This window comes from Nicotiana attenuata, unplaced genomic scaffold (genome assembly GCF_001879085.1).
Source record: "Nicotiana attenuata strain UT unplaced genomic scaffold, NIATTr2, whole genome shotgun sequence".
NCBI classification, from domain to species: domain Eukaryota; kingdom Viridiplantae; phylum Streptophyta; class Magnoliopsida; order Solanales; family Solanaceae; genus Nicotiana; species Nicotiana attenuata.
Genome location: NW_017673894.1, coordinates 57,124 through 74,808, shown reverse-complemented (window position 1 = coordinate 74,808; position 17,685 = coordinate 57,124). Strand labels below are relative to the sequence as shown.

General features: G+C 34.7%; 1 protein-coding gene across 2 annotated transcripts; it reads right to left on the bottom strand.

Annotated features, from left to right (window-relative positions):
* Nucleotides 1–4,555: 4,555 nt before the first annotated feature.
* LOC109217572 (ethylene-responsive transcription factor 15-like) lies at nt 4,556–8,209 on the bottom strand. Of its 2 annotated transcripts, XR_002066659.1 has the most exons (3): nt 7,499–8,209; nt 7,160–7,206; nt 4,556–5,456 (listed from the first exon to the last, which is right to left on the bottom strand). XR_002066659.1 is itself a non-coding variant. In XM_019381828.1 (2 exons), exon 1 carries the CDS (start codon nt 8,094–8,096, stop codon nt 7,518–7,520), a length of 579 nt encoding a protein of 192 aa, XP_019237373.1. In that variant the 5' UTR covers nt 8,097–8,209; the 3' UTR covers nt 4,556–5,456; nt 7,499–7,517. The 2 variants fall into 2 exon arrangements, 1 of the variants encoding a protein (XP_019237373.1); XM_019381828.1 differs by lacking the exon at nt 7,160–7,206.
* Nucleotides 8,210–17,685: the final 9,476 nt, after the last annotated feature.

The window sequence follows — 17,685 nt, the reverse complement described above, 5'->3', positions numbered from 1 at the left end:
GCTAGGAAAAATAAATAATAAAACCAGACGGCTATTTGTATAAAGATTCCATTACTAACGAAGCGATTGTGGTAAAAACGGAAGAAATTCAAAAATAACCAGATTTACAAGTAGTCATTTAAAAATAGCCACAGTTTCAAAAGTAATTGAAATTTAGCCACTTTTCGTGTAAAGATAAATCTGAACGAAAACACTGTTCAAAATTCGAAAAATACTCCAGCATAAGTATACTGGAACTCTAGTATATTATAATGGAGTTCCAGCATAAATACTGGAACTCTAGCATATTATAATAGAGTTCCAGCATAAGTATACTGGAACTCCAGCATAATATATTGGAGTTCCAGTATAATATACCGGTTCAGTATAATATGCTAGAAGTTCATACACAGGTGCTGCAATCTCCAGTATATTATGCTGGAACTTTCCGCGTGTTGGAGTTCCAACATAATATGCTGGAAGTTCATACATATAGGTGCACCGATCTCCAGTATATTATGCTGGACCGGTCCCTGTTGCAGCAAAATAATGGCTATTTTTCAATGACTTTACAAATGCTGACTATTTTTGAATGACCAATCCGAAAACTGGCTAGCTCGTGCTGTTTTAACTATAAAAACTCATGAACTTTAAATTTTAATCCGCTCATATATCATCTTGAAATGTTTGTATTTGAGATTTAAAAAAAAAAGGTGCATAAAATATTTGTCTTTTGGGTGGGGTAGAGGTGAGGGTGCCTCAAAAGTGATTATTGTTTGGACTCTTTGGAAAAGGTCATTCCAAAATGATTACATGATGTCCTGTTGTGGGAGACTCGGAGTCCAAAAAGTAATATTTGAAATTTACATTATCTTTCAATATGTGAAATAATAAGATAGAAGTTGTAGTATTTTATATACAGTATTATCTCTATTAGGATTACGATAGATAGATAAAATCCTTTTACCCTTAATTATAGCTTTTAGATTTGAGTCGGAGAAATAAAAAAAATTGTTGAAAGCGTTTCCCCTTTAAAGGGTCTTACGCAACTTGAATTTAAATTAATGGGACTATTGAGTTTCAGATATTATATTGCTCGGTCAAAAGAAATATTTTTCTTCTCAAACTTGTACAACATTTTACAAACTTGATCAAACTAACTTTTTAAAGAATTAGGAAGTAATTTTCAACTTTTATGTTGTAGAATTCCTCGGACAATCTAATGTTTGAAACTATATCATCATAATCTTATATTGCAATTTCTATAAGTCAATTTAGATCTTTATTGTCTCCTATTGTACGGTCTGTGCATGTTTTATTCAAAAGTCTCTGGTTAAATTAACCCTATATATATGGGGCACGTACATTTGCACCCTTGTTCTGGTTCTGTTTAATTTTATGAACAGAAAAGTATATTATTGGTACTACAAAATGTTATAGTTGAAACAGATAATTTAATTAAATGCAATGAAAAGGATGTTTAATATATATTTATTGTCTTATAGTCCATTCAAGGAATCTGCATGAAAATTGATGATTCAAGTGCCCTCTTTTCAGTCTTTCTTTTCCTATTTTTGCAGATTTCATTTTGAGTTCTAATTTTATGTACCGATTATATTAAATTATTTTTACAATCATATCAACAACGACCTAAAAGATAATTATAAATAATTTTATTTAGAGTAGCATTAATTATATATTAGATATAAATGGTAATTGAATTACACATATAGCGGAAAAGGTTTAGTATACTATCAGAATTTATAACTTAAATTCAGTATTTTAAAAGGTTTTTTTGAAACACGCCTCAGAGCTCGCACCAGAGCGAGGCATTGTCAGTTCGAAGACTCACGCGTGGGACTTAGTTCTGTGAGACTTAACGCTCATCTGTCGAGGCTTATGTCTCACACACGTTAGGTAAAATGTGTCGCCTGGAGGTGGATCTAGGATTTTTGTAATATAGGTGTACTACTAAAGAAAGGAGAAAAAAGAAAGCATTAAGTTGGAATTAATCTCTACTCCTCTAGGGATAATGCATAAAATCCTCCCCGACCTATGACCATATTACCAATTACATATCTTTTCTTTTCGGGGGTCCTATTACCCCCAGAACTATTTTAAAGTAAAATTATTTACCCCTTAAAAAGCTACAAATATTTAATATATATTTAATGTCCTATAGTCCATTCAAGGAATCTGCTTGAATTGATGAAGCAAGTGCCCCTTTACCATTTTTGCTGATTTCTTTTTAAATCTTTAGATTTAAAGTACCGATAGTATAAAAGTTATTTGTATATTCAGGTCACTCAAAATATAATTATATATAAATAATATTAATTGATAATTTAAAATAAGTAATAAATAATAGTATATTATAACACATTAAACTATATTAATGGAGAAAAAAATCATTACCCTCAGCTTAAATCCTTTCATTTTAATACAAAAACTGTGAGGCAACAACTTTGGACCTCACGTCAGGAAGATTTGTCTTTTTCCGTCGGCGCATACCCCACAATAACTTATTTCCTAAAATAAAAATATATTAAAGGACAACAAACACTAGTGAAACCCTAAAAATAGTTCTTGACTTTTTAAATTTTTTTCTTTTATTAATTTTATTTATAGTTAGTTATAAACCTGGGCACCTAGCTCAACTCTCTCTGTATTAAGCTAGTTTTTGGTCTAGGAAAGAATTTATGTCAACTAGACATATAGTTATTTTCTTGAGAAAGTAAACTTATCTTATTTTTTATTCAATAAAATCACTCAACTTATAAATTGTCTCCTAGAAAATAACCCCTGAAATCTAACTTATACATTGTATCCTATTTGGTCGTGCTTTTCTTTTTGGGCCAAAAGTGTTTTTTTCCGAAAGTTAAGGAGTTTGGTCAAACTTTTAGAAAAAAGATACTTTTGAGTAGAAGCAGAGCTGTGACACCTTGCGCGAATCCCATGTCGACAAAACACGGGAGATATGTTTATAAGTAGACAGACCTTAGACTCTAGTTACGCATTTTAAAGCTGTGCGGGCCTAGGCCCAAAGTGAACAATATCACTAGTGGGCTGGGCTGTTACATATGGTATCAGAGCCACTCTGCGTGCAACCTTGAACGGTGGTAGGGCAAACCTTAAGGGGGGAGGGGAGGAGGGGTGTATGTGATACCGTAGGCGAATCCCATATCGACAAAACACGGAAGAGATGCTGGATATATAAGTAGACAGACTTTAGACTCTAATCACGCGTTTTAAAGTAGTACGGACCTAGGCGCAAAGTGGATAATATTTTTATGAAAATATTGTCCGCTTATTAACCTCCTTTCTCTTTGGAATAAGTTTGTCATCTGATATGTCGAATCAGTAAATAAATAGTTAATGAAATCTGATCAGCAACTTTTTTTAATAAAGCGTGCGACATATATCACTATTGAATTTAGCCCCAAGTTTGTCTTTTACTGTCGGCTCGAGGAGTTTTTAAATCATCGAATTTTGATCCATACATAAAATAGAAAGCACATTAACTTATTCATCTGTGTTATTCCAGGCTTTTTTAGTAAGTCGAGTTTTCTTTTTATCCTTTTCTTTCTTCTTCTTTGCTATTAAATAGCAGCTTAGAAAAGTCAGCAAGGTTACATATTCGTTTGTGAGGCATGCACAAGACTTACAATAGAAAATATGAATATTACTCAAAGGGCAGCATGATACATGAAGAATCCCGCATTCACGTAGGGTTCAGGAAATGAATGCATCTCAAGGAATGTAATGTAGGCACCTTACCTCAATGCAAGCATTAATGACCGATTACACGGCTCGAACCTGTGATCTATAGGCCACAAGGAGACAACTTTAGCGTTGCTCCAATGCTCCCCTTCAAAATATGATATTACTCAACTCCAAATATTATCTCATGAGGTGAGAATTAACCAATCATATAAGGAGACAATATCTCATTTTTCTCGACTACTATATGATATCTGGAGTGGGCATTTATAGGTGAAATTCAAAAATAGCTAGATTTACAAGTGGTAACTGAAATTTAGTATTCGAAATTTATCCACTTTTCATGTAAAGATAAATCTGAACAAAAATACTGTTCAAAATTCGAAAAATATTCCAGCACAATAAACTAGAGTACCAGTATAATATACTAGAGTTCCAATATAATATACTGCACTTCCAGTATAATATACTAGAGTTCCAATATAATATAATGGTCCAGCATAATATGGTGGAAGTTCATACACAGGTGCACCAATCTCCAGTATATTATGCTGGAACTTTCCGTGTTGCAGTAAAATAGTGGCTATATTTCAATGACTTTGTAAACGCTGGCTATTTTTCAATGACCAGTCCGAAAACTGGCTTGCCTTGCTATTTTTACCGTTTACAGCGTGAGCAACATAACATGTGAGGGCCTGGCCTATTAATTGGATCAAACCAAGAATTGGGATTCATTTTGACCTAATATTGTGTTAAGAAAATTGGCTTTTGATCTAACTCAACTCCAATGTCTAGCGTTATATGACAAGTAAAGGGTAACAATTTTTCTCATTACTATTTTACTAAAATGTCCCTTCAGAAACATCCGAAAGAATGAAACGATACAGAGAAAATTGCATGCCCCTGCCTCTTGAGCAAAAATAACATGTCGAAATATGGTCTTACTACAATAAATATGTAAGACAAAGGCACCACAAGCAAGACTTAAAAGAGCTAAGTAGAGTGGTAATATATATAATAACAACAACATACCAAATGTATCCTCAAGTATGTTCGCAGATCTTACCCCTACCTTGTGAAGGTAGAGAAGCCATCTCTAGAAGACCCTCGGCGCAATAAAGCAAAAACACAACAGTTATGACAAAAAAGTACGGTATGCAAAATAGCAACAACAACCAGAAAAAACATAAGAAAACGAAGAAAAGGTATATATACAAAGAAAAAAAATACAAGAGCTCAACAATTTGAACTCAAACAAGAGATGTCGGATTTGATCTATATATCACTATCACATGGATATTATTTAGAATGAGAATCTAACTTAACTCCAAAAGTTAGCTCAAGTATTAAGAATTATTCATGATCATTACAAAGATTACAACCCATGCACTTAACAGAATAGGATTCTAACAAATATATCATTATACTAGCTATGAGCAGCTTGTAATGATAATGTTGCAAAATGCTAAACCCCAATTCTACACCAGAAAGCCTAACTAGTTAGGCTCTTGAATCTTTAATTAATTCCACACATAATCATACAAAGAGTTTCAGTCCCCATGTTACTGCTGTTGAAGTGTGTAAGCTCAAGTTGTTAGAGAGATCATACCTTTATCATCGAACACGCCCCCTCCCGTGCGGGTCTGGTTCTATTTTTATAGGCCAAGCTAAGCACATGAAAGTCTTTTTGTACAATGGGTGACCATGAGATGCTGAACTCGTGACCTCTACCATGTCAAAGTGTGTGATCGTCTCATCTAAAAAGTCAAGCTGTTAGAAAAAATACACTTTTCTTGTTGAACAACTGCTTTTAAACATTTAAAGTAAATTCTTGCAACTAACAAATATATAGAAATATTTTTTCACCTAAATTCTAACCAAGTATAAGTTCCAGTTCTCGGATCCCTCTCTTTGCAAGTGCTCATTGATTTGGTATTTATTAAGAAAATGAACCTTAGGCCGAAAAAAAAAAAAATCCTGAAACGAAATATATAAGTTGAGAATTGTCCAAGATCAAATATATAACGAAACAACAATCCATTCCCTCACCCAAGACTTGACATCATAACCATAAATAACATGAAATGGCCCCAACATTGGGCAAACAAAGAATGGAGATGAGTCTGGTACTTATACCATATTAAGAAAATAATCCGTGAGCTTAACTCAACGCGAAAACTAGGAGATGAGAATTGCCCAAGACCTTAGAATGACTCAATAATCTACTGCTCTCAACCAATATGAGACACTTACCAGTTAACACACTTAATTTCCTAATACTTTGGTAGATACTATCAAAGGCGGAGGCACGAGCCAAGCTATGGGTTCGGCCGAACCCATGTATTTGGTGTTTATAATTCATTAAATATGTACAGATATAGATTTTACAACCTAATGATTAACACTTGAAGTTGTCGTTTTAAAATCTAGAACCCATAAGATTGAAATCCTGGCTCCACCTCTGACCTCTAGATGCTATGTATATAAAGTAAACGTGTAGGGCCTTCATATGTAGAAGCTTTCAAGCATTGACTCATGCAAGAAAACAATATGATAACCATGGATTGATTAAGCTTTGCATATAAAAAAGAAAAGAGCCACATTGATGTAACATTCTACTTGGAACTTTTATATTTTCTTGTTGATTATACTATATAAATAGACAATGGGACATCATCAGTGAAAAGAAAAGGAAGAATAATATTAATTGACTACTAAAGTGATACAATTCCTGTTTTGAATCTTTTTGATATCCCTAATTGTCAGTTTATGCTATTCAAGGATCATACTTGGACAAGGGACCAAAAGAAACATCCAAATTAATCAAAATCTGCTTTCCTAATTCTTAGATTAATGAGTAATATAATAATTAGTTTGATTGGATTGAAGCACTGTATAGAATGTGGGAACCTAAAGTCAAAAGAGATGATAATGACTTTACAATTTTTGAAGATCACAATCTTTTAGCTGAAAATCTGTGATATTGATTACGTCAGTAATATCTGAATCTGAAAGTAAAACCTGTATGGAAAATGAAATGTATTCTTTTTATATATAAAAAAAAAATACCACCAAGTGTTGGTGGAAATTAAATAAAATCTGTATTTAAGTTTTTTAATTCTGTACATATGAACAATGAAAAATATCCCAGAAGAGAGTTAAAGAAAACCATTCACAAACTTGAATAACCTAATCTAGGGTTCCAATGAGTTGAGACATGCAACAACAACAACAACCCAGTAAATTCTCACTAGTGGGGTCTGGGGAGGGTAGTGTGTACGCAGATCTTACCCCTTCCACGAGGGGTAGAAAGACTGTTTCTGAAAGACCCTCGGCTCAGCTCAAGAAGACGAAAAGATTGTGATTTTGCTCATTTTTTGAAAGAGGAAAACAACAACAACAACAACAACCCAGTGAAATCCCACTAGTAGGGTCTGAGAAAGGTAGTGTGTACGCAGACCTTATTCCTATCTCGAGGGAGTAAAGATGCTGTCTCCGAAAGACCCTCTGCTCAATTCAAGAAGACAGAAAAGATTGTGAGTTTGCTCATTTTTTGAAAGAGGGCAACAACAACAACAACAACAACAACAACAACAACAACCCAGTGAAATCCCGCTGGTGGGATATGGGGAAGATAGTGTGTACGCAGACCTTACCCCTACCCGAGGGAGTAGAGAGGTTGTTTCTGAAAGATCCCCTTCTACAAAGTGCATTTTGCGTCCAGTGGCAATAAAATCATGACTCGATTTAATTAAAAAAATTATAAAATAAAACCATGAACAAGGAGTAGATTACTTACAGATGGGGAAATTAGTAGATTAACAATTTGAACAGGAGGAGTTCTCAGATGATAAGAGTTCATCTAATAAATCAGGACCTAAATCTTCAAATATAAACACATTCTCTTCTTCTTTAATAATATTCACTTGCTTCTTTCTTGAACTACTACTATTTCTTTTCTTGTGTTTCTCTTTTAGGGCTGCAGCTGGTGATAACAATCCATCTTTTAGGTTATTACATTCCATTTTTTGTAGCGATTCGCGCACTTTTTCCACTGGAAAATTCAGACAAGTTTGGGCACCTCTCATAGAAAACGCAGCTTGATCATAAGCCATAGCAGCTTCTTCAGCAGTATCAAAAGTTCCAAGCCAAACCCTAATTCCATTCCTCGTCGAATCCCTAATTTCAGCTGCATATTTTCCCCATGGCCGTTTTCGAACACCTATATATTTCTGGGGATTTTTTGGATTGAAGTTAACTTCTTCATCATTTGTTTCTCTTTCTTTTGAAGAATTAGTTTCTATTGATGATTCAGCTTCAACTTTAACTTTGACTTCCTCAGCAACAATATAAACATTTGAGGTTTGTGTTTGATATTGATTCTTCAAATGTTCCATCAGATGATGGAGATTAAAGATGTTCTTTGATATCTTTATTGTAGATATTTTTAGTATAAAGTTCTGAATATGAGTGGACCAGCTTAATATGTCTAAGGGGTCGTTTGGTTGTGGTATTTGAGAAATTAGTCCCCAACACAAATCCCGCATATATAATACTCCCTACGGTCCATAATAAGTGACAATTTTACCTTTTTATTTTGGTCCAAAATAAGTGTCCATTTACATAATCAAGAAGGAATTAATTTTATTTTTCCAAAATTTGCCCTTATTTATATATTCCAATGTGTCAAGGTCAGTGGCGAAACTAGAAATTTACCCAAGGGTATTTAAATTTGAAAGAAGTGAAAAAAATCCCGACAAAGGGTGTTCAATATATGTTATATACCTTTAAAACGTAATATTAACTTTAGCTATATACACAGTGTAATTTTTCGATGAAGGATGGTCAACTGACCACCCTTATAACCATGTGGCTTCACGACTGGTCAATGTAACAATTAATTATGGTTAATTTAGTGAATACATCTTTTTTCCCTAGGAGTTCGTATTTCCTTAAAGGGTATGCCAAATGTTAAATGATCACTTATTGTGGACCGGAGGGAGTACATTGTTTGATTGGCTGAATAAGAAACGAATAATCTCAGCATGACTAATGTAGCACTTGGTTGGTGCGAAATATGATACTCTTTCGCTTCATAATTAATAAGTGACCTTTTGACCTTTGGCATACCGTCAAGAAAATACTAACTCCTAAAAAAATAAGTATTTTGAAGAAATTATCCTTAATTAATGAATTGGAGGGACATTATTGGATTAAATAAGTGAACAAGTGGGCAAATAATTATTTGACAAGTTGGAACCCTGTGGCATCTGTATTAGATTTAGGAGTTATATTTAGGTTTTGTCGAAAAGCGAGATTAGGACAAGGATTAATTAGCAACTGATCATGATCTACTTGCTATTATTGTTAGACTTGAGCTGGATGATCAGACTCATTAAGAGGTTAATTTAATTATTAATTTTAGCCATTTTAATTGATTATCTTGTAGTCTGTCACCAAACTCTCCACCAAGAGAAATATGTATTAAGACCTTAAAGGGACAAAATTTAAATAGAAGTGTCCCTAATTGTATTATGATTAATTAGTAATATATAAGCTATACTCTAATAATAATATATAATACAGTGAGACCTCTCTATAACAGTCATCCTCTATAATAGCACTTCACTATAACGAACGATTTTTTCATGTTAATATATGTTCTTTATAATAGCATTTTCTGTAGCAGGAAAAAAATATTGAAACAAAGAAGGTTGTTATAGAAAGGTTTGACATGAGTAAAACTATCTTGTCACAGTCGTTATTGTTTAATTTGGACTCAACTTGTCTATCAAAATAAAAGGGAGGTGACTAACAAGAGTTATAATGGAGTTCTTCCATCTTTAATCAAAGGTTTTGGGTTGGAATCTTTGTATAAAATCACTTTTTCTGGATACTGTTTTACCCCTAATGTAAGAGTCCCAATCCGAAAGAATTTAACCGAGTCCCAATATGAGTATGAAAACCAAAAAAATAAAATGATGAAGATGCCAATATGCCAAAGATCAACTCTTCTCCCAACCATGTCCTTAAGTTGCTTTCCTTTTTCTTATCTTTTTTTTTTCTTTTAAATTATCTAATGAGCGATTGTTGATAAAGGATAGCCTGGTGACTAAGCTCCCGCTATGCGTAGGGTCCGAGAAAAGGCCGGATCACAAAAGCTTTTGTTGATAATACAGATATATTATATATAGAGAGAATCTAGTAAAATACTTTACTTTCTAGGAAACATGGTCCTTGTAATGACTTTTTCAAGAAACATAGAAACAAAAATAAGTGCTATAAAATATAGCATTATGTTCCTCATCTTCCATCCTTAGTTTTATTTAGTTTTTAGGTGATGTTTGGTATCCACTTTAGGCCCGATTCTGATGCATATAGTGATGTCACAATTGAAAAAAAGACTCCATACCATGATGCAGCTAGTGACGTCACAGTTGAAAAAACAGAAAAGGAATATTGAGCATCACGAAACATAACATCGAATGCAAATATGTTTATGGCGCTATATGAATATCTTATCCTAAATGCTTTTATTTTCTGGTTCACTGGAAATTTTAAAATTGAATTTTATGATTATCTACCGCAATCTAGTTAGTATACAACAATAACCAGATTAACAACTAAATATATATATATACATATATATGGTCATAATTAGGTAGATTCATAGGTCATATGCTAAATTAGGTCATAATTTCTTAATTATGAAAAGGATATCTATTATTATAATTTATGCCATATATTCATAATTAGGTAGATTCATAGGTCATATGCTAAATTAGGTCATAATTTCTTAATTATGAAAAGGATATCTAATATATAATTTATGCCATATATTTCATTTAAGGAATCTACATAATTTAAATAATTCAAGTGCTGTCTTTTATCTCTCTTTCCTTTCTTTTTAAATTTTTATTTGTACAACTTTCTTTCCATTCTGGTTTTGGCAATATTCAATTAATCTGTCCTTTTCATAAATAAATCTGAAGGAAACATAATAAATAATTAAATATTAGCCTCGCATCTGGGATTTGTCTTTTTCCGTCGGCGGATACCCCACAAGCATTTCTTTCCCTTTATTAAACGTCCATTATAAATAGGACAACCAACGTTAGTGAAAGAGGTAGTTTCTTGTCTTTCTTTTTTTTTTTTTTTGAAAAAAAAGAATTTATTATGTTGTTTTATTGCCTTTTGTAGGAGTCCGGAACCTTTTTATTGTCTTTTTGGACAAATGTGACGTTAATGAGTGTAAAAACAAAGTTACTTTTCTATATATAACGCCGAAATTCGCCGCGTTGTACCTTAACGGTAACTTTTGCCGTTAAGTTATAGCGCATGGAATAAGTGCGATATACCCCCTGACGATTTGACTGCCAGGTATAGCGCATAGAAATCAAGCGCTATACCTATAGCGCAAAGAATTATCGCGCTATACCCTGATTAAATAATCCCCTTCGTCTTCCCCATAAGACCAGAACTCCTCCTCCCCCATTTTTTTACTTCCTTTCGTTTTCGATTCTGGTCCCCCCACCCCCCTCCCCTTGTCGTCTCTTAAAAAAATGTGGGCCCCTCCCGTCACACAAAACGCTAAGAACGTAGGTCCCACATCGTAGTAGAGCATCGTATTATTGTAGTTTCACTCTTTCGGACTCAAATTTTCATCCAATTTACTTTTCGAAAACACTAAATCGAGGTATTTCGATTTATGTCAAAACTTGTATAATAATGAATATTAGTTGATTTGAATGTGTTTCCATGTCGTTTTGTGTTTTATTTGCGAAACTAGTATGTTATATTTATCCGGGCTTAGATATTAGTGTTCTAAAAAAAGTGTAAAATTGAGAAATAATTTTTTCTGTTAATATCCGGATTTAGATATTAGTGTTTTCATGTCGTTTTGCATTTTATTTGCGAAACTAGTATGTTATATGTATTTTATGAATGTTATGTGATTAAAATGTATTTGTTGTTTATATTTAGTTTATATTATTTATTAGCATAGTAAAATGTAGAACCTTTTAGCAAGGTAAAATGTAGAGCCTTTTAGCGTAGTAAAGTGTAGAGTATTTTAGCATAGAATCCCTGTAGTTTAAGTATCTCTTATACTGGTACTCAAAGGCGGATACGATTGAATTAGCTGTGGACTACGAGAGAGCTAGACAGCGGAAGATGAAAATACAAACTTTGTACAATTAAAAAATTAAAAATTAAGAATTTAAATTACAAAACAAACACACAAAATTATAAAAATATTAAAATTTGACACACATAATTATTTATGATAGTTTGGTGCTACTGGACTCAAATATCGAGCTTGAAACCCATAGGTATATATACTTTGTATAATTAAAAAATTAAAAATTAAGAATTTAAATTATAAAACAAACACACAAAATTATAAAAATATTGAATTTGAAAAACATAATTATTAATGATAGTATGGTGCTACTGGGCCTCAAATATCGAGCCTGGAACCCATAGGTATATATACTTTGTACAATTAAGTAATTAGTAATAAATAATTTAATTATAAAACAAACACACTAAATGGTAAGATATTGAATTTGAGACACATAATTATTCATGATAGTTTGGTGCTACTGGTATTAAAATATCGAGCCTGGAACCCATAGGTATATATACTTTGTACAATTAAATAATTAAAAATTAAGAATTTAAATTATTAAACAAACACACAAAATTATAAAAATATTGAATTTGACACACATAATTATTAATGATAGCTTGGTGCTACTGGGCCTCAAATATCAAGCCTGGAACCCATAGGTATATATACTTTGTACAATTAAATAATTAAAAATTAAGAATTTAAATTATAAAACAAACACATAAAATTATTAAAATATTGAATTTGACATGCATAATTATTAATGATAGTTTGGTGCTACTGGGCCTCAAATATGGAGCCTAGAACCCATAGGTATATATACTTTGTACAATTAAATAATTAAAAATTAAATTTAATTATAAAACAAACACACTAAATGGTAAGACAATTGAATTTGACACACATAATAATTCATGATAGTTTGGTGCTACTGGGACTCAAATATCGAGCCTGGAACCCATAGGTATATATACTTTGTACAATTAAATAATTAATAATTTAAATATAAAACAAACACACAAAATTATAAAAATATTGAATTTGACACACATAATTATTAATGATAGTTTGGTGCTACAGGGCGTCAAATATCGAGCTTGGAACCATAGGTATATATACTTTATACAATTAAATAATTAAAAATTAATAATTTAATTATAAAACAAACACACTAAATGGTAAGACAATTGAACACACATAATTATTCGTGATAGATTGGTGCTACTGAGCCTCAAATATCGAGCCTGGAATCCAATAGATATATATACCCTGTCCATTTACAGATTAAACATACAATTAATGTTGTTNACTCAAATATCGAGCCTGGAACCCATAGGTATATATACTTTGTATAATTAAATAATTAAAATTAAGAATTTAAATTATAAAACAAACACACAAAATTATAAAAATATTGAATTTGACACACATAATTATTAATAATAGCTTGGTGCTACTGAACCTCAAATATCGAGCCTGGAACCCATAGGTATATATACTTTGTACAATTAAATAATTAAAAATTAATAATTTAATTATAAAACAAACACACAAAATTATAAAAATATTGAATTTGACACACATAATTATTAATGATAGTTTGGTACTACTGGGCCTCATATATCGAGCTTGGAACCCATTGGTATATATACTTTGTACATTTAAATAATTAAAAATTAATAATTTAATTATAAAACAAACACACTAAATGGTAAGACAATTGAAATTGACACACATAATTTCATGATAGTTTGGTGCTACTGGGCCTCAAATATCGAGCCTGGAACCCAATAGATATATATACCCTGTCCATTTACAGATTAAACATACAATTAATGTTGTTTAATTTACAGTTGACGACATGGACGTGCCGCCTATACATCCCGGCCCTTACTCTCCTGAGCTATTAGTGCTACAGGGTGATCATAGGTCCGCCCATATATGGGAAGGAGAGTTACTATCCCAGACTCTCCGCGCTAGGAGAGTGGACGACCTGTGGGATTTTTTGAGGGATAGAGATCTCCATCCCCGTGTAGTCCAGCGCCTGCAGGATACGGGATTCTATAGGATTATTCAGATCGGGCGGATGCAGCTCGGCTGGGCTTTGATCACGACATATATTGAGCGGTGGCGACCGGAGACGCACACTTTTCACCTGCCCATTGGCGAGGCCACCATCACGCTGCAGGACGTGGAGGTTTTATATGGCCTGCCCGTTGATGGCATGGCCGTTTCACTGCCTATTGCTATGAGATCTATGTCGCGTGCGGATTATTTGGACATGCTGCAGCTGCTCACGGGGTTCAGGCCACGAGACGAGACTGCATCGTCGGGGGCCAGTCGGATGAGTTTGACCCCTATTAGACAGTACCTGGAGGTACTCCACCCCGAGATCACCGGCGATACAGAGGAGCTACATATTACCTGGTATACGAGGTTGTTGTTTCTTTTTCTATTTGGGGGGGTCTTGTTCCCGAACACTTCGGGGAGCCTAGTCAGCCTAAGATTTCTTCATCATATTCAGCTGCTAGATAAGTTACCCTATTACAGCTGGGGTGCTGCTGTTCTCGCCTATATGTACAGGCAGATGTGCCGGGCGAGCATGGGCACCCAGAGTGATGTTTGTGGTTTTCTGCCGCTTCTACAGGTGACAACATATTCAAATAATCTGTTCATTAGTTCCAATTCTACCTAGTTAAAATTTATCTTAAACATTACGTCAACTTTGTATGTTAGGTTTGGGCTTGGGAGCGGTTCTTGCAGTTTCAGCCACCTCTACCATAATTACCTCCTAATGTAGCACCTCCGTTTCTCCCTCTAGCCAGGAGGTGGGTTCTCTGCCGTACACTTTCACGAGAGTATGATGCTCATCATAATCTCCCCCTCTGCAGGGATGTGTTGGATCTGCTGGAGGGCGCACAGGTAAATATGTACCTAAACTTACCTGGTATAGATTAACTTAGAGTTGCGCATACTCACATTTTGTGTTCTTATTTGATAGTTCATCTGGACGCCATACAACGACGATTTGATAGCTGGCCTGCCAGATTATTGCTCGGCCGGCCGACTGATTTGGAGCACTTCTGCCCCGCTCATATTCCTCAATATTGTGGAGCATCATGCCTCAGAGCGGGTACTTCGCCAGTTTAACCGCGCTATGCTTTGCGTGTTAAAGGTTCTGACGGGTACGAAACAGCTTTATGTCAGTTGGGCAGCTTTTTTAGTTCGACAAGACAACACACATAACGTAGTATTTAACCGCGCTATATATACACATAACATAGTATTTAACCGCGCTATGTTTTGCGTGTTAAAGGTTCTGACGGGTACGAAACAGCCTTTATGTCAGTTGGGCAGCTTTTTCAGTTCGACAAGATAACACACATATATAAAATAACAAACATAATTAACATTAAATTAATCAGCTTTATGAAATTTCAATGTTGTTTCCAGTGCTTCCGAATATATAATTTTTTTTAATTATCATTAAAAAAACTGAAATGGAAAGTTCAAATCATAATTAACAAATATAATTTTATTTTATAAAACTTGCAACATAAACAAAATAACTAAATATTACAACATAAACTCATTGATAGTTAGGCACACTAGAAGAACACCCACCACGAGCTTTATTACTATTGCCACCCAAACCAGCCGAAGGACATTTTCGACGGTCGTGTCCTGTTTGCGAGCATATACCACATCTGCGCGCATAAACGGTATCACTAACATCCATTTGGTTCCGTATACGCGTTCTCTTCTGCTTTTGTATTCGACACAAATAGGACTTGTTACACACCATTTTAAATGGTTCAGGCGGCCAATAATGCTCAGCACCCACTGGCTGCAACTGCCCATTATATGTGTTTAGGTACTTGGCAACACTATATTGTTGATCAACATAGTTGGTTATACCTAAACCAACTTTTTGAAAGCACTTGATGGCATATGAGCAAGGCATGTGGTAGATGGACCATTTCCCACAAGAGCATAACCTTGTAGATTCATTTACAGTATGTACATTATTCCCCCAATTTTGATGGATAGCGGTGCGAACTTCAAAAACATTTCTTTCGTTATCATACTGCAAAAATGAATGCCAATGTGCTCGACGTCTGTATTTCTCAAATCTCTTCATCGGCACTGGCATAAATTCAACACCCCTTTCCATCAATGACGTTGCAGCTGCAAACCATTCAACAAACCTCTCCGCCATCTGCTTGAACGACATCCGCACCATGGCTGTGACAGGAAATCCTCTTGCCGACTTCAATAACCCGTTGAAAGACTCTGACACATTTGTAGTCAGAGTTCCCTATCGTCTGCCACCATTCGCATGCAAAGTCCACTTTTCAGGGTCATGTCGCATTAACCAACGATAGGCTACCTCGTCTTCTTGCCTGATATATTCCATGTGCATCTAAAACCATACTAAGAGTCTAGAGTCTAGTCCACTACTACGTAACTGAATCAAAAGAACTGAAATAGAAGAAGAATGCACTGGGTTGCGAATTGCCAAGCAGCTACCTAGTAAATCTCCAAAGACCTGATGGAACTATCAACCTTCAGGAACAGGACCTATAGCGCCCGAATCTGCACACATGGGTGCAGGGAGTAAAGTGAGTACTTCCAACTCAGTGAGTAATAAAAATAAATGGAGACTGAGTAATATAAACCACGTAATGCACAACATTAAGCTACAAGAGGCATAACAAATCAGTTATTAAAATAAAGCGGTGAAATCTCATAATCATTTCTTAAACAGTTAAACAATATGCAGGAAGACAACTAAAAGTAAACACATAATAACTGCCCCTCAGACACAGTAGCAATATAATCAGCCCCTCGGGCAACGTCATAGAACCATACCAGCCCCTCGGGCTATATCTCAATTCACAATGGGTACCCGCGCTCACTGGGGGTGTACAGACTTCGGGAGGGGCCCCTTTACGGCCCAAGCGCATAATCAAGCCATCTCGTGGCATCATAAACAGGCTCTCGGCCTCATATCAATATCAAGCCACCTCGTGGCGTACAATCTCAGGCCCTCGGCCTCATCATCATAATCAGTATATCACTGCTGCGGCGTGCAACCCGACCCAAATGTATCCTCACAACACAGGCCCTCGGCCTTACTCAGTCAGAATCTCATAAGCCCCTCGGGCCACAGTAAAATATGAAGCTCAACTCAAATACCTTTGAAAACATCATTTAATGTGTGTAAAACAGAATAATATAGCTGAGTCTTTGAAATAGTAAAATATAGTATGACTGAGCACCAGTATAAAATCAAACAGTGAGAAAAATATCATTTAAAAGATCCCCTAAGGGTTCAAACAGCTAGCACGAAGCCCACATATGACATTTAGCCCAAAATATAATAATATCAAACAATTCACTATCAAACACGCAGTAAAATAATCATTCGGGATGGACTAAGTCACAATCCCCAGCGGTGCTCTACCCCACGATCATCATCTAGCGTGTAAGTCACCTCAACATAGCCGTACGCTGTAAAATTCCGGGGTTTCATACCCTCAGAACAGCATTTAAAATCATTACTCACCTCAATCCGGCTTGAAACCTAGCTTGAAATGCCTTTGCCCTTCGAAACGACCTCCAAGTGCTCCAAATCTACCAAGTTCAGATTTTTTATCATTAAATTATGCTAAACGAATGAACTCCAATTGAAAAATATCGATTTTAAGCACCAAATTCGAAATTAGTCAAAATCCGACCCGTCGGGCCCGCCGTACCCGGAACTGGAACTAAAATTTACTAACCAAATGTTCTTCATCATCTCATGAGTCTGTACATATAATGAACTACGAAATCGGAGTTCGTTTCGACCC